Source organism: Sylvia atricapilla, chromosome 20 (assembly GCF_009819655.1).
Source record: "Sylvia atricapilla isolate bSylAtr1 chromosome 20, bSylAtr1.pri, whole genome shotgun sequence".
NCBI lineage: Eukaryota > Metazoa > Chordata > Aves > Passeriformes > Sylviidae > Sylvia > Sylvia atricapilla.
The window spans coordinates 8,606,784-8,627,385 of NC_089159.1; the positions used below are offsets into that span (position 1 = coordinate 8,606,784).

The 20,602-nt window shown below is 43.0% G+C and overlaps 1 protein-coding gene across 1 annotated transcript in view; it reads left to right on the plus strand.

Annotated features, from left to right (window-relative positions):
* Positions 1–20,602, plus strand: part of MED13 (mediator complex subunit 13) — a 51,442-nt gene extending 30,840 nt beyond the window's left edge. The window contains exons 10-30 of the mRNA XM_066333507.1: positions 2,330–2,546; positions 3,370–3,454; positions 3,790–3,911; positions 5,078–5,168; positions 5,348–5,562; positions 5,996–6,192; positions 7,362–8,278; positions 9,674–9,841; positions 10,875–11,098; positions 11,626–11,815; positions 12,309–12,777; positions 13,375–13,594; positions 14,166–14,357; positions 14,464–14,687; positions 15,118–15,260; positions 15,386–15,544; positions 15,635–15,820; positions 15,981–16,129; positions 16,354–16,527; positions 17,578–17,678; positions 18,329–20,602. Coding sequence (XP_066189604.1) covers positions 2,330–2,546; positions 3,370–3,454; positions 3,790–3,911; positions 5,078–5,168; positions 5,348–5,562; positions 5,996–6,192; positions 7,362–8,278; positions 9,674–9,841; positions 10,875–11,098; positions 11,626–11,815; positions 12,309–12,777; positions 13,375–13,594; positions 14,166–14,357; positions 14,464–14,687; positions 15,118–15,260; positions 15,386–15,544; positions 15,635–15,820; positions 15,981–16,129; positions 16,354–16,527; positions 17,578–17,678; positions 18,329–18,461 — 4,576 coding nt within the window. The 3' untranslated portion in view covers positions 18,462–20,602. The remainder of the gene's footprint in view (positions 1–2,329; positions 2,547–3,369; positions 3,455–3,789; positions 3,912–5,077; positions 5,169–5,347; positions 5,563–5,995; positions 6,193–7,361; positions 8,279–9,673; positions 9,842–10,874; positions 11,099–11,625; positions 11,816–12,308; positions 12,778–13,374; positions 13,595–14,165; positions 14,358–14,463; positions 14,688–15,117; positions 15,261–15,385; positions 15,545–15,634; positions 15,821–15,980; positions 16,130–16,353; positions 16,528–17,577; positions 17,679–18,328) is intronic.

Consider the following 20,602-nt stretch of genomic DNA (forward strand, 5'->3'; position numbering starts at 1 on the left):
AGCTTTTTCTCATTTTAGCTCTGATTTAGCTGACAGCAATGATATTTATTTTTATATTATAAAATTAATCTGCAGCCAAACAATGCTTCTTATCTGGGACTTAAGTCCCTTCCTTCCCTCTCCCCCAAAAAACAGAAATAACTTTTTCACTTTAGTATTTGCTTTCTTCATTATTTGAAGAAAGTATAGATAGTCTCAGCTGCAGAGATCCTGTTAAAGTTTCTTCTCTCATTTCTGCCCTTGTCTTCACTTAGAAGAGCTGATGTTACAAGCCCCAGCTTGTAAAACATTCTGCTTTGCTGCTTGCTTCCACTGGGATAAAAGAATTGAGCACTTCAGATACTGTTTTAAGTTTTAATAAATTCTGGAGCTTAGGGCCACTGGAGGAAATAAAACTCTGGTGGTTTTAGTGTTAAAACTTAGGTTTGAGCTCTGTTTTACTGCAGAATGAGCCAAGATAAATTTCGCTTTACCGATTAGAGCGAAAACAAACCCCCCAAGAACAATCAGCACCACCAAATCCCCAAACCATACAAAACCCCTGCAGCAGAAGCCCTTGGCCCTGTGTCCCGGTGCTGCTGGAGAGAGTAGGGATTGTTTTGTCCCTGTCATCCCTGTTTCACAACACTTCCCTGTGAGGACACGGCCCTGGGAAGCAACAGGTGCTGACAGGGCTGTTAATTGCAGGCAGAGCTTAACAGGATTGGGACGTGCACGCAGAGGTGACAAACTTGGGCTCAGGGCTGTGATCGAGGAATTAAGGACTGCACCCAGAGCTGCCTCTGTTCATGCACTGCTGTTGGTTATTTTTGGTCCAAATTTTCTTACTCCTGTTCAGGTGAAAGGAAACTTGCTGTGATAGGTATCAAATTATTGAGAGCTTTGGTTTTATTTTAGGAGCTGAGATGCTGAATCTGGGGTGGAAGAGCAGCTGCTCACAAGGCAGAAGCCTGGAGTTGGTTTTTGTCCCGTTGCTGGTGGTGGGAAGCCACTGGTGGCAGCACTGGAATGGCTGGGTGGGGAAGCTGGGACAAGGAGTAAATGTGGTGTAGCTGTTGCTCTGTGCTTACACACAATTTTACACAGTCTTTGTGATCACTATTTAAGAGACTCTTTCAACATGTACATTGTACATCTATAGGATTTTTTAGTCCTTTTTTTTTTTTTTCCTTTGCCTTGAATTCAGCCAAGTAGATCAGGAAAGATGTTTCCTTTTTTTTCTTCAAGACATGATCTTTCCTAGTTTGATTTGACAAGTTACAGAAAACCCCTGGAATATCTGGCTGTTAACTTCTCTTCCTCTGTGCTGGTCAAACCACAGCAGAGGTGTTTAATTCCCCATTCCTAGAAAGTAGTTTCCATCTCTTCCCCCCTCCTCCTTTTTTTTTTTTTTTTTTTTTTTCCCTGATGGCAATTTTTGCAGGATTTAGAAAACTTTTTATTGAGCATGGAAAAGCAGCATGGATGAATTTACCCTTGTTGTTGGCTGTGAGATGTTTTTTGGGACAGTTTGTTGCTAGGAAGTGTCTTTGACAAAATCAAACTGTTTCTATAATTGAGAGGAATGTGCAGGAACTTCTCATCTTGTTTGAGGGAGCATTTTCTTCACCTGGTGCTTTTGTGTGTTGGGGTGCAGAAAATAAAACTGGCTCAGGGGCACATCTACAGCTCATAATCATCAGTTTTTTCCTTGCCAGTGTCTTTCTTTTCCTGGTGCAATATTAGATTTGTTAAACCAATACTCCTGAGAGAAAAAACTTAATTTCTGTGTACTTACCAGCTCCAGTTTTGGCCCAGAATGTTAACAAAAGAAAAATGCTGATAAAGGCAAATGTGGTTTGATTTTTCTCATTAGTAAATTAGTTACTAGTGTGCTGCAAGCTTCATTTGTATTGATCTGAGTGATAGAAATGGCTCCTGAGCACAGTGGCATTTGTGTGCTTTACTTGTGATTATTGCTTGGGCTTTTTTCGGGAATGCAGTGAGTAATTCTTTAGCCTGGTGAGTTTCTTTTAGTGGATGTGGAGACTTGAATCCATTTGTGCCTTATAATAAATGACAGCCATGACCTGGGATAAATTACTAATCTTTATGTGAATTGACAGTGCTTGAGGAGAGAGGGGCAGGATGAATCACAGGGCTGGATCTGATGTGTGGAAAAGAGGTGATATTAAATGAGTAATGATTTAATCTTCATCCCCAAAAGTTTTCTGAAGCTGGGGTGTGAAGGAAGGAAGTGGGAAGATGAGGCTGTGTGATAGCAGAAATAATTCCACGTAATAAATGCTAAATAAACGATTTTGTGATTTTTGTTTTTTCTTCTGTTCAGATTAATGGTGCAATGTAGGAAACCTTTGAAGGTTTCAGATGAACTGGTGCAACAGTATCAGAGTAAAAACCAATATTTAACAGCGGTAGCAACGGAAGCTGACCAGGAACCTGAAATCGATCCTTATGCCTTTGTGGATGGAGATGTGGAATTCCTATTTCCTGACAGTAAAAAGGACAGGCAGAACATTGAGAGGGAAGTGGGGAAGAAACACAAGGTGAGTAAAGGAGCGAGGCTACAAATCAGTGATGAGATTAAAACAAATTGCCTTAGGCACTGGATAGAATTTAAATCCTTCTTCATGTATTTAGAAGCAAATAAAAAAACCCAAATTATATTCTAGCAGAAATGATCAATGAAATGAAGCAGCATGTCTCTAACAGCACCTCAATGTTTTTTTGGCACACTGGGGCTGCCATTGCATCAGGGTTTATGAGGAAAAAGCAGCTGGATCAGTCTGGCTCAGTGGCCTCCCTGTGGAAATAGGTGCTGGCAGGTGCCTGGGGAGAGAGGAAGAACAAGGCCAGTGCTTTGTTCATGAGTGGAAAGGTCTGGGGGTAGGTGAGGTGAGCCCTGACTTGTTTCTTGGCCAGTGAATTGCAATTTTTATTTGTTTTTTGTGCTTTAGTGCAGCTATGTGAGACTTGTACTTAAAGCAAAAGGGCACCTACAGAAAAGGAGAAAACAGAACTGCACTGGGGGGTTGTCTGTGAAATAAATTAGCTTGTTAGAATTAGTTATGTGTGGATGCATTCCACTCAGGAACTGGTACAGGTAACGTGTAGTATCTGATTGCAAGGGGGTTTTCTGTAAGGTGCTGCAGCAAGAATCCACAACTTGCTTTGTAAATTTATCCCCAGGACAAACCCTGTGCTGGCAGGCCAAGCTCTGCTCCCCTGAGCTCTACCCAGCCTGCCCCTGCTGAGCTCACAGGGTAATGAGAACCTGATCCTTCTCCAGGGACACAATTCCCATAGGGGCATCAAATACCTCCAACCCCACCCATTAATTAAGCAAACTTTTCTCTCCTTTTTTAATAGGCTGAGGATGGGACATCCAGTGTTACAGTTCTATCCCATGAAGGAGAGGATGCAATGTCTCTGTTTAGTCCTTCTGTCAAGCAAGGTAAAGAGATTTTTCTTCCTCTCTGTCTGAATTGTGTTACATTAAAGGTGTCCTGCATTGTCAAGAGGATCTAACAGGCTGCTAAGTTTTCTATTTTATGGTTTGCATTTCGCTTCAGTCTGCTTGGAACATTTCTTTGTTGCACCTTGCAAACAAACGTTGGCTATAAAATCCCAACGCTCTAAAAGGGAAGGGCCCTCACCTCTGTGTAAGATGGACAAGTGGAAGCAAGGCCACCTCACCCCTTTGGTTTCCTTTCCCCCCAGCTGTGGAAAGAGCCCCATGTGAAGTCTCTAATGCAGGTGCAGTGTTGTGATGCTGGTGTCTCCCCACAGATGCCCAGCGCCTGGCTGCCCACGCCCGCACTGCCTCCACCAGCCTGTTCCACGAGACAGACCTGGTGGTGTCCTACACAGACCTGGACAATCTCTTCAATTCTGATGAGGATGAACTCACAGTAAGTGACGTGCAGAAACTCCTGGCAGGTGCCAGCCAAGAAACCAGCGAGGAACAACTCTTGTGTTTCTGTGGTTTGGGTTTGATTTTTTTTTTCCTGGAGTTTGTAGGAGAGGTTGCAGAACTTTCACACAAACAAGAGCTGTGGCCCCTCAGTGGCAAACGGACCGTTCTGGTTGACTCATGCAGGCAGATTTTTGATGCAAACAACCTTTTGATGTTACTTCCTTACAATCCCCACAGTCTGTGCTGTCTGAACATACCTTTAGTTTGAGTTGTACAGATTCAGCGGGTCCTAATGTGTTCTTTTCCTGTGGTCTGGGCTCTGGTTAACTGCTTCCTCAAGGTAATATTGAAACAAAACAGCAACTTCTGAAAGAGAAAAGGCATTTAAACACTGGACATTCTGCCAAATAAGCTGCTTCTCTGCAGCAGCTATTATCTTGGAACAGTTTCTCTTGCAGCCTGTGATGGCTCTGAATCCATTATCTTTCTAGTTTCTATTTCAATACTGTTTGTAATCAGTTGTCTTTTCTGAACTGTATTTTGCTCCATGCTTAATCCTAAATCCCCTTACCCAGACAAAATGCCCATCAACTTTAATGGGAGCTGGAGCTGAGTAAGGGCTGAAGGGTCTTAACAGCCATCAAAGGTCATCAGCCTGTAAAGGAAGGGTGCTTGCTCTTAAACATGGCCACTTACATTCTGTAGGCATCAGAACTGTTTTAAAGATGGTAAAATATCTCTTATTCTTTTATTTTTGACAGTTTTTCTTTCCTGTATTTCTTGTTGCAGGATTTGTGTTTGTCTTTTCTGTTCCTGTGGTAACACCAGTGATGTTAGTGTGGCTCTGGGAGTGTTATGGTTTGTTCTGGTAGACTGTGGGCAGCTCTAATTTAGCTGCTTTTACTGTCTGCTCATAGGCTGAGGGCTATTTTGTAACTGGCTTTTCCCTTCAATAACGTTGTGAACTGTTGGGAGAGATGCTCTGGGTTCCAAGAATTAAGAAGAAGTGTAAACCCAACCTTGGGCTTCTGAGCTATTTTAATTTTTCTAAATATTTTACAATGTCTCAGCTTTGTATGTGGAAGTGAGATTTCCTGTTAGCAGGAAACATGAACATGTGTTTATGTCTGACGTGATTTTATGACAATACTTCTTTCTTAGCCTGGATCTAAACGAACAGTGAACGGCACTGATGACAAATCCAACTGCAAAGAGGCAAAAACAGGAAATCTAGACCCACTGTCATGCATAAGTAAGATTTATTTGTGTTTTCTTTTTGCCTAAAGAGAATGCTAGCTCTAAACATTTGACTCTTAATACCTTGTGGCAATTTGGAAATGTACCCTTCACTTGCCTTTGGGAAATTTTGAGACTCAGGGAACACTTCAGGAAGTTTTCGTGCTCTAAAGTCTGTTTCTGATCTGAAATTAGGCACTGCAGATCTCCATAAAATGTATCCAACTCCCCCTTCACTGGAACAACATATTATGGGCTTTTCTCCAATGAACATGAACAATAAGGAGTATGGCAGCATGGACACTACACTTGGAGGAACAGTGCTGGAAGGGAATAGCTCTACTGTGGGAGCCCAGTTCAGAATCGAAGTAGATGAGGGTTTCTGCAGCCCCAAACCTGCTGAAATCAAGGTAGGCACTGCTGACAGCCCTGATCAATGCTTGTGATGAGTGATCAATGCTTGTTGATCAGTTTATTACTTAAATCTGAATAGGGATGGGGGGAGATTTGGGTACAATTTCTAACTTGGCCTGCATTATCTGGGGGGAGGTAATACACTTTGTAGTAAGTGTGTAATTGTTTTACCATCTAAATTTAAGGGAGTAATAGCTGAGTAGCCATTTAGTGGGCTGCAGAACTGCCTTTCAGTCAGTGCAGTTCACTGAGGTGTGTTTTGGTGTATTGTGAATATCGTGTGTACACATCTCAGCTTTCTCTTGCAGCTGTGTCAGGATTTTGGGTTAAAGAGCTGCTGCTTTAACTCAGTCCTGTTTTTTGGAGAAGCATTTCGTTGCTGCAGCGATCTAATTTACACACTAATGCTTTCCCATGTCTGACTTCCAGGATTATTCTTATGTTTATAAACCCGAGAACTGTCAAGCTTTAGTGGGATGTTCCATGTTTGCACCACTGAAGACTCTTCCCAGCCAGTGTCTTCCTCCCATCAAACTGCCTGAGGAATGCATTTACCGCCAGAGCTGGACTGTGGGCAAGCTGGATCTGCTTCCTCCAGGCCCTGCCATGCCTTTCATCAAAGATGGGTACGACCCTGGGGGGTTCAGCTTTGTGAGGTGCTCACTTTGCCCCCCGCTAAATATTTATTTTGTCCATCAGTAATGGGAATATTTGTATATACTCTGTGTTTATACAACTGACAAGAGCCTTTAAAAATGTCTTGCAGGCTAAACCTACTGCAGGAGACTCTTCTCAAAGAGCTTCTTAACTGTACATACATTTTATTTGTTGTCTCCTTTAGAGGTTTCTTGGGGAAGCTTAATGGTGCAAGTCCAGGTTTAATAAGTAATGAAGATGGTAACAATCAAGATAAATGTAAACTTGGGACTTTGTTTTTGCTGTGGTGTAGTCAGTGCTGGAAGGGCTTAGTAGGTGGTGCTGCTGTTTCTTAAATTATTTTCTTAAGTAGCAGTAAACTCAGCTGTGCAGGGAGTAGGAAAACACATTCTGTGCTGTGTGACTGGGGCTGGTCACAGCAGAACTGCAGGGGACATTTCTATGCCCTGCATTTGGTAGGGATGGTCTTGCTGCCAGCTCTTCTTGAGGAAAAGATCTTTCTCTCTTCTGCATTAGCAGCTGGTATAAATGCATTAGGCAGCAAGGAGGTGTTACAGATTTCTTGACAGAAATTTATGAATATTGAATCTTGGATTAAATACTGATGTTGCTTCTGTTACTCATTAGCAATGTTTCCAGATCTCATTAGCCTTACAAGGCTTTGGAGATATTCAGGTGCTTAGGAAAGAAAATGTTAGACCTTTCCAGGTGCTACTTTCCTCGTGGATTCAGCTGAATCTGCTGTCAATAGACCTGGTCTATTTTCTTAGTATGTGTCAACACAACATGTAAATAAAACATGAATAAAAAAGGTGTCCTTTAGACTCCATACAACCACAGAATTGATAATTTATTCTGACCACACTTGTTTCCTGGGAGCTTTCTGCAAAGGGAAAGACGAAAGGAGGCAGGGAGAGATTCTTTAACGGTGCTGTCAGTGGGAGTCCTGCAAAGTCATTTAGAACAAATGCTCTTGAAGTTCCTTAGGGAATGAAAATCTTGCTGTGGATTATGAAAGACTAGCTTAAAAAGGCAAATATTAATTAGGAAAGGCCCTTCTTTAGAAATCTGAGTCTTAAACTTCAAACCCAGTATGCCGTGCACTTAAAGCCTCTCCTTCTCTTGCGGCCGCCGGCAGCGATGGGAGCGCCATGGATCAGGAGTACGGCCCTGCCTACACCCCCCAGACCCACACTCCGTTTGGGATGCCCCCGAGCAGCGCCCCTCCCAGCAACAGCGGGGCTGGAATCCTCCCTTCTCCTTCCACGCCTCGCTTCCCAACGCCCAGGACGCCCAGGACTCCGCGGACGCCGCGCGGGGCCGGCGGGCCCGCCAGCGCGCAGGGCTCCGTCAAATACGAGAACTCGGATCTGTACTCGCCCGCCTCCACGCCCTCCACCTGCCGGCCCCTCAACTCGGTGGAGCCGGCCACGGTGCCTTCCATCCCCGAGGCACACAGCCTGTACGTCAATCTCATCCTCTCCGAGTCCGTCATGAACCTCTTCAAAGACTGCAACTTCGACAGCTGCTGCATTTGCGTTTGCAATATGAACATCAAAGGTGCTGATGTTGGAGTTTACATTCCCGACCCGACGCAAGAGGCCCAGTATAGGTGTACCTGTGGTTTCAGTGCTGTCATGAATAGAAAATTTGGCAACAGTTCCGGGCTGTTTCTCGAAGACGAGTTGGATATTCTGGGGCGAAACACGGAGTGCGGCAAAGAAGCAGAAAAACGCTTTGAAGCTCTCAGAGCTACTTCCATTGAGCACGGCAGTGGAGGGCTGAAAGAACCCGAGAAACTGCCCGATGACTTGATACTGTTGCTGCAGGATCAGTGCACCAACCTGTTCTCACCCTTTGGAGCAGCAGACCAAGACTCCATGGCCAAAGTTGGTGCTGTCAGCAACCTGGTACGTGTAGAAGAAAGGGATTGTTGCAATGACTGCTACTTAGCCTTGGAACATGGACGGCAGTTCATGGACAATATGTCAGGAGGGAAAGTTGATGAAGCACTTGTGAAAACTACTTGCTTGCACCACTGGTCAAAAAGAAATGGTAAATATTGAAAACGGCTTATTTTCTACTTGTCCACCTGTTTGGGTTTTTGTTTTTGAAGGGTCTTTTTTTTTGTGTGTGGTTTTCCTTTGTGGATTTTGAATGCTGATTTTGCCACCTGTGTGCTTGTACAGACTTCTGGTTGATGGTGTTCAGAATAACCAGCCCCTCTGTGTCCTGTGCTGATCACCAAGCAGAGTGAGGCCTTGGCTGCCCTCAGCTGTAAATTCCCAATATATTTCTGAAGTGTAACATGAGACCACTGTCAGTGCCCACAACACTTCATTGGGTTTATCCTTTAAAGAGCTTTTGGTGAGTGGCTCTACAGAGGCTCTGCAATGATTGATGCCTGTAGGAAGTGCAGGGGGTTCGAGTGGTGACCGTATTGTCAAGGCCACTGTGGCAGAATTAAACAGCTCTGATTCAGTTGGCTTCCCCCCTTCTTTAAGGAGGAGAGGGGGGCAGTAGGTTAATGGCACATGTGGCAAAAAAAGCATTATTGTAGCCTTCACTGTGTGTTGGGTCTGCCAGAAATCCTTGGATTTTTTTCCTTTGAGGGCCTGACTAATGATGCAGTGTCTTCTGGAATACCCTTCATTGTGTATATTTGCTTGCTGTCCTCTAATAGAATTTTCAAGTGGCAACTCTTAACAGAGTTAGGGTAAAAGATAAAGTTATGAATCACAGGTAGCTGCAGTTATAGTTGTAAATGAAGATGAGGAGGAATCCTGGGAGAACACAGCCAGGTTCCTGTGCCTTGCTGGGGAATTAACTTGGAAAGCCCAGACTGTAAATAAATTGATGTTTTCAGGCACACGGGAGAAGACTCCGTGTTACTGTGACTCTGGAGTTTGGGATAAAAAAGATGTAAAGATACTTTAAAACAGAAGACTTGGAAATTGTAGGCATGCCAAATTTTGTGTCAGCTTTTCATTCTAAAGGCCTGTACCTGAAATGGCCCAGTGGTGGCTCTGGATGAAATGGGCTGAGTCTGCTCGAGGCTTCCCTCGACTTCTCAGAAACGAGCACTGGGTGGCAGCCTGCAAATCCGCCTTTGCTGGGAGGGACAATCCGGGAGTTTCAGGCTTCTGCAACTTGTTTGGGGGTTTTGGGGTTGTTTCTGTTTGTTTTGTTTTTATTTCAGGGTGTTTTCCCTTAGTTTAACTTTCAGCGGGAAAAATCCTAGAGGCAAAAAACAAAACTAAGAAAAAAAGATCCATCGGTGTATTTTGTCAGGGGAAGAGGGAGAACCATAAAATCCGCGTACGCTCGACTTGATCTATCCCAACTTTGGGTGGCCCGCGGGTGTTTTTTAGGAGAGAACGTTTACAGTGGAGGTGGTTTGGGGCGGGTGGCCGTGGTGCAGCTGCTCTGAGCACGTTTGTGTCCCCGCAGTGGTGGATGTGAGCATGCAGTGTTCCCAGGACATCCTGCGCATGCTGCTCTCGCTCCAGCCCGTGCTGCAGGACGCCATCCAGAAGAAGAGAACGGTCCGGTCCTGGGGCGTGCAGGGACCCCTCACGTGGCAGCAGTTCCACAAAATGGCTGGGAGAGGCTCCTACGGTAACAGCTCCACGGAATCCTGCTCTGTGCAATCTCTTTCCTCTGCTCCTTCCACCCAAACTCCCTGCCTGGTGCCGCTCAGCCTGTTGGAATTCTGAATGGCACTTGACCTTTCTTTAAACTAACGAGAGCTTATTAGATAGAGGAGAATTCTTCTCTTTAGAAAAACAGAAAATATTTATGTTCCTTAAAATAGGCAATGAATTAAAGATGTGCATTTAAAATTTACAGCTTCAGTTGCACTGTTTGTATACACCTGACGCTTCAGCCAGTGAGGGACTGAAATTGCAAAGATGGGTTTAGTGGTAAAAACAGGGTAACTGCTCAGATTTTTATATTCAGACTTTTCCATTCACCCCATTTTAATCACTCTAAAGATAGAGAGTTAAAAATACTGATTTTGAAATGCTTGAGACAGCGTGCTTTATTGCTCAGTACTGTGTTCAAGATCTAGGGTTACTCAGTGTCTTGTCTCTGATAAATGTTTGGAGTGGTCAACACGTGATGCATTTACAGATAGGTGAATTTTGTGCACTCACGATTTAATGACTTCATTAGCATATGAGATTGATTTACCACTGTGTTACAAGAGTGACCTTTCACCAGCAGATCCTCTGTAGCTATATTTAGAACATGAAAATTATACATTTACATGTTCTTAAGTTTGTTTCTTTCTCTGGCCCTTTACCTATCTCCTTAGAATACTGACATTTTTTCCCTTGTCTTTGGCTCTGTGGGAAAAGGCTTCCTGGACAGTGCAGATCTGTTCCTGATTGCCTGTGTACTGATAGAAAGATGAAACACTGTGGAACTTCTTCCCGAGGCCCTGAGATATTTTAAATAAAACCGATCAGCTGATGGGGTTTTTTGCAGAGGGTTGGAGCCTACACTTTGGATCTGTAAAATGAGAACTATTCCATTGACAGCCAGTGCTCCTTCCTGCGAGATGCTGGGAACACCAGCGCTGTTCTATTCGTGTTTCCTTGAAGTTCATTTTAAGCTTTCTGCTTAAAAACACGCCTTGCTTTTCCAGGAACTGATGAGTCCCCAGAACCACTGCCAATCCCAACGTTTTTGTTGGGATACGATTACGATTTCCTGGTGCTGTCTCCATTTGCATTGCCCTACTGGGAGAGGCTGATGCTGGAACCTTACGGATCTCAGCGAGACGTCGCTTACGTTGTGGTGTGCCCGGAGAACGAGGCTCTGCTCAACGGAGCCAAAAGCTTCTTTAGGGATCTGACTGCAATATATGAGGTACAGGATTTGTGGCAGTTTGCAGTGAAATGGATTTGGGGAAAGGCTGTTTCTAATACGTGCTCATAAGGACTTATCAGGCTTGTCGGAGCTGATAGCGACGCCTGCTCAGAATGCTATCTGGGAAAGCTGCTCGGAGGGATTTTAGGAATGGGCACTTGCAAGATAAGGGCTGTTCGTGCTGCTGCTCCCCGTTCCTCTCAGTAAACGCCACCCGGTGGCAAAGCTCTGCATTGCCACGTTAATTGTGTTACCGCCACTTATTTAATTAATTACATGCTTGGATTGCTTGGATTGAATGAAGATTAGAGCTGACTGTTATCAACCTGGTTTTCTTGCGTTCAGGAAAACGCTGACAATAACCCGTAAAATCGCTATCCAACACTTCCTACTGGTGGAATTCTAGAGTTCAAATGTTACTTTGGGATATTGTAAATAAATTGAGAGTTCTCTGCCTTTCTATGATATATCCCTTGTGTGATATTGAACAGCTTTTAAAGCTTTGGGTTTTTTTACCTTCTTTGCAGTCCTGCAGGCTTGGTCAGCACAGACCTATCTGTAAGTTACTGCCTGATGGGATCATGAGGGTTGGACCTACAGCCTCCAAGAAGCTCTCGGAGAAGTTGGTCACGGAGTGGTTCTCACAGACAGCCAACGCCAACAACGATGCGTTCTCCAAACTCAAACTCTACGCTCAAGTGTGCAGATATGAGCTGGGTATGACCTTTTTCTAATGCTCCTTATTTCATACAATTGCCACTTACTCCTTTGCAGTAGAGAAGAAGGAATCATGGCTTATTGGCTTATTGATTGGGGCAGTTTTCTAGTTTTAAACTGTATTTGAGTATGTGCTAAGATGGCCCCTTACCATCCAGCAGTGCCTTTAGGGAATGGCAGTGTGACTGCCTGACAGGGATTATGGTTGTCTTGTATTGGTGACTTGGATTCTGAAACAGTGATTTTCAGCAATTCAACATATCTGGCAAAAAGTTCTATTAAAAACAGATTTCTTTGTATTTATGAAAAGCTCTTATGCAAATATTAGTATTTGAAAATATAATACAGGTATTTTAAATTGAGAGGTAAAATGTCTGCTCAAGGTTTGTTACAACTGTAGACTTCCTTAGGTGACATAAACATCAAAACAGATGTTATATAAAATTTATGCCTTTTTTTTTTTTTTTTTTTTTTTTTTTTTCTCTGGTTTTAGGTCCTTATCTTGCTTCTCAGCCTTTGGACAATTCTCTACTGTCCCAAACAAACCTGGTCCCCCCTTCCAGCCAGGCAGCCTCTGCTCTGCCCCCAGTGACAGCCCCTGCTGCCAACCCCAACACTCCGTCGTCGGCTCCCGCAGCTCCCACCAGCAGCACCATCACAGTGACCTCCAGCAGTGCCATGTCCTCTGCAGCCACTACAGCCAACTCCACGCTGACCACCACTGCCCCCTCCTCGTCCTCCTCTGCCAGCCTGGCCAGTGGCATTCCAACGAGCAAGCCTTCCTCCTTCCCACCTTTCAGCAATATGAACAACACCACTCCTGCCTCCCTGCCCGCCCAGGCTGCCCCAGTCCCAAATGGGCAAACTGGGGGGCAGCAGCAACAGCCAACACTGCAAACAGCAGGGATGTCTGGAGAAACGGCTGCAGCGCCTGCACAGCCCCATCCAGAGGTTTCTGAAAGGTAGGGAGATGCAGTCAGGCCTTCAGCTGAAAAATCAGCTCAACTGATGTGGGCTTATGATTGCACTCTCACCCCTTTGATAAAAATCCTGAGTTTAGTTGTGGTGCAGCTGAACCTTTGGGTTCCAGTTGTAGCTACAGTCCTAATTACATCTCAGTGTCTGCTCTGGTACAGAAATAAACTTCCTTTTTTTTCCTTCTCTCTCTAAAGAGAGAAAATTCACCAAACTACTCACTTCAATATTTTAAAGGGCTGGGGAAGGAGGAGGAGATAGATAATTGGCACCATCTTAGAGTTCTATTTTCTGTAATCAAAGTTAGTGTGGTGAAGACAGCTCTTAGTGTAGATATTCTTGTTGCCCAGTTGAGCAATAGTTGAGCTGTTGAGTTACTGTAATAAAAAGGCTAAAAGAAAGAAAAGGGATTCAGTTACTGATAAGCTCCTATACAAAAATGACATAAAATGACTGTTTCTTACACCACAGTCGACTCCAAGATCTTTCATATTAATATTTGACAATTTGCTCTAGTTTTGAAGTAAACCCAAATCTTTATAAAACTCAGCTGTTTGTAACTGGTTTCAAAATTTCATTTCCAGCACTATGGATCGTGATAAAGTCGGAGTCCCCACAGATGGAGATTCACATGCTATCACCTATCCACCTGCAATTGTAGTTTACATTATTGATCCTTTCACATATGAAAAAAAGGATGAGAACAGCAGCTCATCCAGTTTGTGGACACTTGGACTTCTGCGCTGCTTTCTGGAGATGGTTCAGGTTCTTCCTCCCAACATCAAGAACATCATTTCTGTGCAGGTGAGCCAACAGAAACAGACAGAGTTCCTTGGCTTTGGCCATGCTTTGGGGGCAGTAACACCCTCAAGGTGGAAATTTCATTTCCTTCATGAACATCACTTACAGTTCTCCAGCTGTTAAATTAGATTAAAGCTTTTAGAGCAGTTTGGGTGCTATTAACCAAAGCTGAATCCGGTTGTACTTTCCAAACTTATCAGTTTTATCTCAGAGGAAATGTAGTGCCCACTCCAGTGATGAAGTATGGGAAAACTGCTGGTCCTGTACTGGAATCTGCAGCCTGACCCTGCTGGGTTGTAGGCAGAGCTCCTTCCAGCAGCAGCTGCAGGACCAATTAACAGAGGGCAGCTTTTTAGGGGAATCATTAAGATTCTCTTCTAAACAAATGACTTTTTCCTCGAAGAAAACTTCAGTGAGGATAATTTCTTGAAGCCCCACAGGGCTTTAGAAGAAGTGGAAGAAATTTGACTGCAATGTAGAATTAAAAAAGCACTGTACCAAGTGCTGTGTCAAAAGCCATTGGATCTGTTGATGAAACAATGATTTACCTTTTTTCTCCTCTGCTGTGTTGTAGATTGTCCCATGTCAGTACCTGCTGCAGCCTGTGAAACACGAGGACCGGCAGATTTACACTCAGCATTTAAAGTCTTTGGCATTTTCAGCTTTCACTCAGTGTCGGAGACCTCTCCCAACTTCCACCAACGTGAAAACCTTAACTGGCTTTGGCCCAGGTTTAGCCATGGAAACTGCTCTCAGGAGCCCTGATGTGAGTATTAATGAGATTTGTGGAATTATCCAGATCAACCAACTACCTTTTATGTTAGGAATAATTTCTTCCCCAAACTTAATTTTCTGTTCTGTCACCTTTCTAGAGACCTGAGTGTATTCGACTCTACACCCCTCCTTTTATACTGGCTCCAGTAAAGGACAAGCAAACAGAGCTGGGAGAAACCTTTGGAGAAGCTGGCCAGAAGTATAATGTGCTTTTTGTGGGCTACTGTTTGTCTCATGATCAGAGGTGGCTGCTTGCATCCTGTACAGACCTCTATGGAGAGCAGTTAGAAACTTGCATAATTAATATTGATGTACCAAACAGGTAAGAACCAAACTTGAATTAATTTTTAGCAAGTGTGTTTTCTTTCATTCCCCTGAAGAATTACATTGGGTTTGGTGCTGTAAGAATGACTGACTTTTGTAGACCTGCTGTGTTGCTGAAGTGGCTAAAGCAGATGAAAATTTTGCCTAATTATGTGCATATTGTTTTGAGTTAAATTTCTAGAAGAGCATAGTTTAGTTTCATGTAATTCTTGAGTGTTACTCTGTGTGTGTTCTTATCTCCCCATCTCACTTACTGGCTGTTAATATCAGTTTTAGAATGTGATTCAATTAAAAAACCCAAACCCCTGAAACTGCAGCTGGTGGACTGCAATACTCTTGGGTCCTGTGACTGTTCAGCTTAATACAAAAAAAATCTAAATATGGCATTCAGAACTTCAGCTTTGTTTTCCCTTCTTTCTTACTTCTAGAGCTCGCAGGAAAAAGGGTTCTGCTCGCAGACTTGGTCTCCAGAAACTCTGGGAATGGTGCTTGGGGCTGGTTCAGATGAGCTCTTTGCCATGGAGAGTTGTCATAGGCCGCTTAGGAAGAATAGGACATGGGGAATTAAAAGGTAACAGCAGCCTATCTTTTTTACAAGCTGAAAGCTTGATTTGAAGCTTTAATTTTTCAGCAATATCAAGTGTGTCCATCCCTGTTTCTGGAAGAAAACCTGACTAATGAGATTTCCCTCCTCAGACTGGAGCTGTTTGCTGAGCCGCCGGAACCTGCAGTCCCTGAGCAAGAGGCTGAAGGACATGTGCAGGATGTGTGGGATCTCTGCTGCAGACTCCCCCAGCATTCTCAGTGCTTGCTTGGTGGCCATGGAACCCCAGGGATCCTTCATTATTATGCCAGGTATTTAGGAAACTCTCTCTGTTTTTGGCACGAGAAGTAAGAGTTGAGGCTTTGCAAAGCTAAAGGAGACCCTTGATTTCTCTCCCAAAGATTCTGTGTCCACCGGCTCCGTGTTCGGGCGCAGCACCACTCTGAACATGCAAACGTCTCAGCTGAACACGCCCCAGGACACGTCCTGCACTCACATCCTGGTGTTCCCCACCTCTGCCTCTGTGCAAGTGGCATCATCCACTTACACCACTGAGAACCTGGATCTGGCCTTTAACACAAACAATGGTTTGTACTCTGCATTTGTTCTTGCCTTCTAAAAACCCCTCAGCACTTCCCCTGTCATTCATTCTAAGGAACCATTTCCATTTCTATGGAAAATCACTTTTTTTTCTGAACGTATTCATAGTGAAATTGTAGGAATTCACTGGTCTTGTTCTTTTTCAAGATGGAGCAGATGGAATGGGAATCTTCGACTTGTTAGACACTGGAGATGATCTTGATCCTGATATTATAAATATTCTTCCTGCATCTCCTGGTGGATCCCCTGTGCATTCTCCAGGGTCCCACTACCCCCATGGAGGTGATATGGGCAAGGTAACTATAGGAGTAAATACAGTTTTTGTGTATGTGTGTGTTGTGTCTGTTTTTTCTCCATCTGTTCATTTCCTTAAGTGGTATGAAAGGTTTTAGATCACCTGGGTAATGGATTGTCATGTCATGCTTATATGTTTCAAAATGCTTTGTGTTTCAGAAGCTACAGATAATTTCTATTAAATTTGTGCTCTCCTAATCTGAAACCCTTGCCTGTTGTGTTCCAGGGTCAAGGCACAGATCGATTGCTTTCCACAGAATCTCATGATGAAGTAACAAATATACTGCAGCAGCCACTGGCCCTCGGTTATTTTGTGTCTACTGCCAAAGCAGGTCCATTGCCTGACTGGTTTTGGTCAGCGTGTCCTCAAGCACAAAATCAGTGTCCCTTGTTTCTAAAGGTACTGTCCTGGCAGAGACTTGTGCAGCCTGAGGGATCTGGGGGTGAAAACTGCTCTGGTTAAACCAAAGGCAGTGCATGTCTCTGGGGAGAGCTCTGGTTTTGGTTCTGGAGTGGCCAGGTGTTCAGTTTTTGACTGTTTGGAGGGTTCTGCCTTGCTCAGGGTTTCTTCCTGGCAGTCTGGACTCTTTTCCTGGCTTTATGCTCCAGGATTTTGTAAGAACAGGTCGAGTTCCTGGACAGAGCTCTGGCTAAGGCTGGACTCCTGTGGGCACTGGTGGTAGAGAGGGAGGTGCACAAGTACAGTGTAATAACTGACTTACCCTGGGTGAAATAATGAATAAATGAATCTCTCTGTGTATTGCACAAAGCATAAAAGCTGTTTTTTTTCCACGTTGGCTTTGCCAAGTTATAACCATTGTATCATCTGTCTGGGTGTTGTCTGAGCCCCTTATCTCCTTATGGCACAATCAAGACACACTTGGCACATTAAAGGCCCTACATTGGTTTACAGAGAAACTTTCTGTATTAACAAATCAGCATCTCTAATACTGTGCTTTGTTTTCTAATGATCCAGAGATATCTTCTGCAGCCTTGTTTGTGTCTGGATTAGCAGTTCCTCTTGGCCTGAGCTCAGCTGTGGCTTTGGTATAGGATATTATTTTGAAGAGAGGATTTATTATTTACACTAAGCAGCTCTATATATGAAACATAAATAGACCAGGCCTATAGAAAGCAATTGAACTTCCAAGTGTTATTAGACATCTTGGGCCACTTGAGTTGTTTTTTTAATTATCACTTACTGTAGAAAAGGGATTTAAAAACCCCCTAATATATATTTCACTACTAGCACTGTGCTTTTAGCAGAGATCTGTGAGAGAGGATATAAATATTCTGATAAGTCCTGAACTGTTTGATGGCCTAAGGATAAGATTTGTTTAGGCTTGTGTGTCAGACAGAGAAGGTGACTGCAAGCTACAACAATATGGGGGGAGGAAATGTGGTGTAGTTGATCAGGCAGTAACTTCTGGCTTCCTTCTTCCTTCCTCAGGCCTCTTTGCACCTCCACGTGCCTTCAGTGCAATCAGACGAGCTACTCCACAGTAAACACTCCCATCCACTTGATTCTAATCAAACTTCTGATGTGCTCAGGTATTTGTCATTGGTCACTTGCAAAAATATTGTGCATTTAATTTTTAATGCTGCTGCAGTGAAGCTGCATGTTTGTTTTTCCTGCTGGTAGTTTTTTTTCTTTTGTGCAGCTGATATCCTTAGTGCAGATAAAATGCTGTGCTTTAAGTGATTGTCACAGAACAGTGGAATTAAAGCCAAACATCTCTAAGCCCTTCTTTAACATTCAGCCTTTGAAAACGTTTGAAAAACAACTAATTCCTCAAACTAGAAGGGAGTTTGAGGTGTAGCAGAAAAGACAGAAATATTTAAGGCAGAATATTGCACAGCACTCTTGTGGAAAATCTGGAGTGCTGAAGGACAGGAGCCCAGGCCTATGTAAACATGGGATGCTAATTGAGAAAACATCAGAATATTTTTAATTTTCTGGGGGTTTTTTATATGTGAACCTCTTGGTCTGAATTAAGAATAGACAATTACAATGACAATTTTCCAGCAAAAGCAAGTTTAGCTCTGAACTGCTCTAATAATTTGGAAGACATATTATTTCTGAATGCTGGCAAACCTATTTTATGTTTTTGATGCCAAAGAAGCTGGATTATAGTAAATCAGGGCTGTAAAATCGTGGTGAGAAAATGTGTTGGCCTGACAGAAGGCTGTTTGTTTTTCAGGTTTGTTCTGGAACAGTACAATGCACTCTCCTGGCTAACCTGTGATCCTGCAACCCAGGACAGACGGTCATGTCTCCCAATTCATTTTGTGGTGCTGAATCAGTTGTATAACTTTATCATGAATATGCTGTGATCTTCATCTGAATTTTGCAAGACAAAAAATGAGGAAAAGGGATTATTTCACTGCAGGACTAAGTTATAATTCTTCTCAGTGCAAGTTGTTTGTGATGGGGTATGAATCTTGTTACTTCCAGCAAATATTGTTCTGACTTGTGAGAGGGGCACCCATCGCCCGGCTGTCTTTGAGTCACTGACTATGGGGGACGCTTCAGAATGATGATCAGAAAGTGTATTATAACATTTTTAGTAGCAAAATTAACCATTTTTCCCCAGCCACAGTATTTGTGAAGAGTAATGAGCCATAGTACCCAGTCATGGTTAATGAATTTTAAAAGCATGGAGATGAGAAGAAACATGAGGAACAATTAAGTTTCAACCTATGGCTTCGGAACATCAAGATGTTCTTGTATTGGATTATAGTACTTAGTATTCAAAAATGCCTGCATCTCTTATTTATTGTAAGTTTTTAAATGTATAAATTGTCTTATATTTCTTAACCTCTTTTATAAAAATTTTCCTAGAAGGTTTATACTGCCTTCTTGCTTTAAAGCAATTGGTCTAAAATATATGTAATCGTCTTAATTAAAAGTTGCAGTAGGTTGCTTTTAGAGTATTATTTTTTTGTAAGGGGTGGGTGGGGACAGTAAATTTGTATTGTCTTGATGTACAGTTTAATGGGGATAGAGGGGTTAATGTCCATACCATTGTGTGTGGGGGATTTACAGCTAAGCTGTAGTTGCAGAGTACATGTACAGTAATGAAGTTCACTGTGTTTATATAAATTGAAAAGGTACCGGGTCTTACAGCATTTTATATCACACCTTTACAGAGTAACAATGGCAATATATAAGTGATATTGTAGGTGGTTTAACTTGTAGTGAGAATAACATGAATAAACTCTTCAATTGAAGTTTGTGTTATGGTTCAGGGCTGTGGCTAGATTCTCAGATCCACTTCCAGGACACAAGTTTTAATATCACAAGAATATCTCTTGTGCATTGTTGCTCCCTGGATACTCTTGGCACTGTGCTCATTGCATTGTTTGCTTCCACTTTTGTGATAAAATGCCAATCTGAGGCAGAACACGCAGAAAACTCTGACCTTATCCAAAGTCTCCTGCCAGGCTGAAATTTAGCCCAGCTCTAGCCATTTTACAAATGCAAAAATAGTCAATCTTGACTTTAAGATTGGTGTGTGTTTAACTAAAATGTGGTGTATATAGATTCTCAGTGAATTCTGGTATTCAGATTTTATTCCACTAGTAAAAAAAAAAACAGCACGAAACCCTGAACATTTTCCTTTTCCATGTAATTTTTGGCACTGTGGTGAAGGTCCCAAGTATCAGTGTGTGGCCTTCCCCATATCCCGTGTTCAGGCTCTGGCTGGGGCATGTGCCAAGGAGGCTTTGCCCTCCCCAAGGAAGGGACTGACAAACCCACAAGGCTTTCCTGAATGTCTCCCTCTATCTACAGTCACTATTTTTTTCCTCAGTAGTTTCCTTCCTTTTTCCTAGCACATGCCAAATGTCTGGTGCTGCTCTAAAATAGCCCCTACGGGTGCTGAAGAGCAGCTGCAGATGCTTTTTCTGGGTTCCTTATCTGACTGCCAGATGAAAAACTGAACTCCTGCAGCGCTCCCGGGAGCCTGTGTCACCATAACCCAAGTCCTGGGTCTTAATATTGTCTGTCTCGCTGGTTTAAACCTGTAAAGGAGCAAGTTTTAAGATCCATTTGTGCACCTGCTGTTAACCCTCTACAAGGAAGAATTTGCTTGCATTTACCAAACTTAACTGTGCTCATGAAAATCTTGTTTCGTAAATGCAAAAGACCTGCCTGAGGTGATTTTTTTTTTTTCATATGAACAGTCTGACTGAATCGTGTACATACAATATTAGCAACTTTTTTGGGTTTTGTATAAAGGAGTTGTACAATTGGTGATGAGAATTTTCAGTCATTTCTTCAGAACAACATGAGTGCAATCAGAAGTTAGCATATTTTGATAAATAAGAGTTAAAAACTGGGTCTGTCCATGACTTTATCTCGGTAATGCACCGCAGATTAAACGGCACATTATTGTCTTACAGAAGGGTTTTCTCATTTGGTTGGCATTTTTGAAGTGGAAAAGTGCTCCTAAAACTGGAATTTTCGAAGTGTA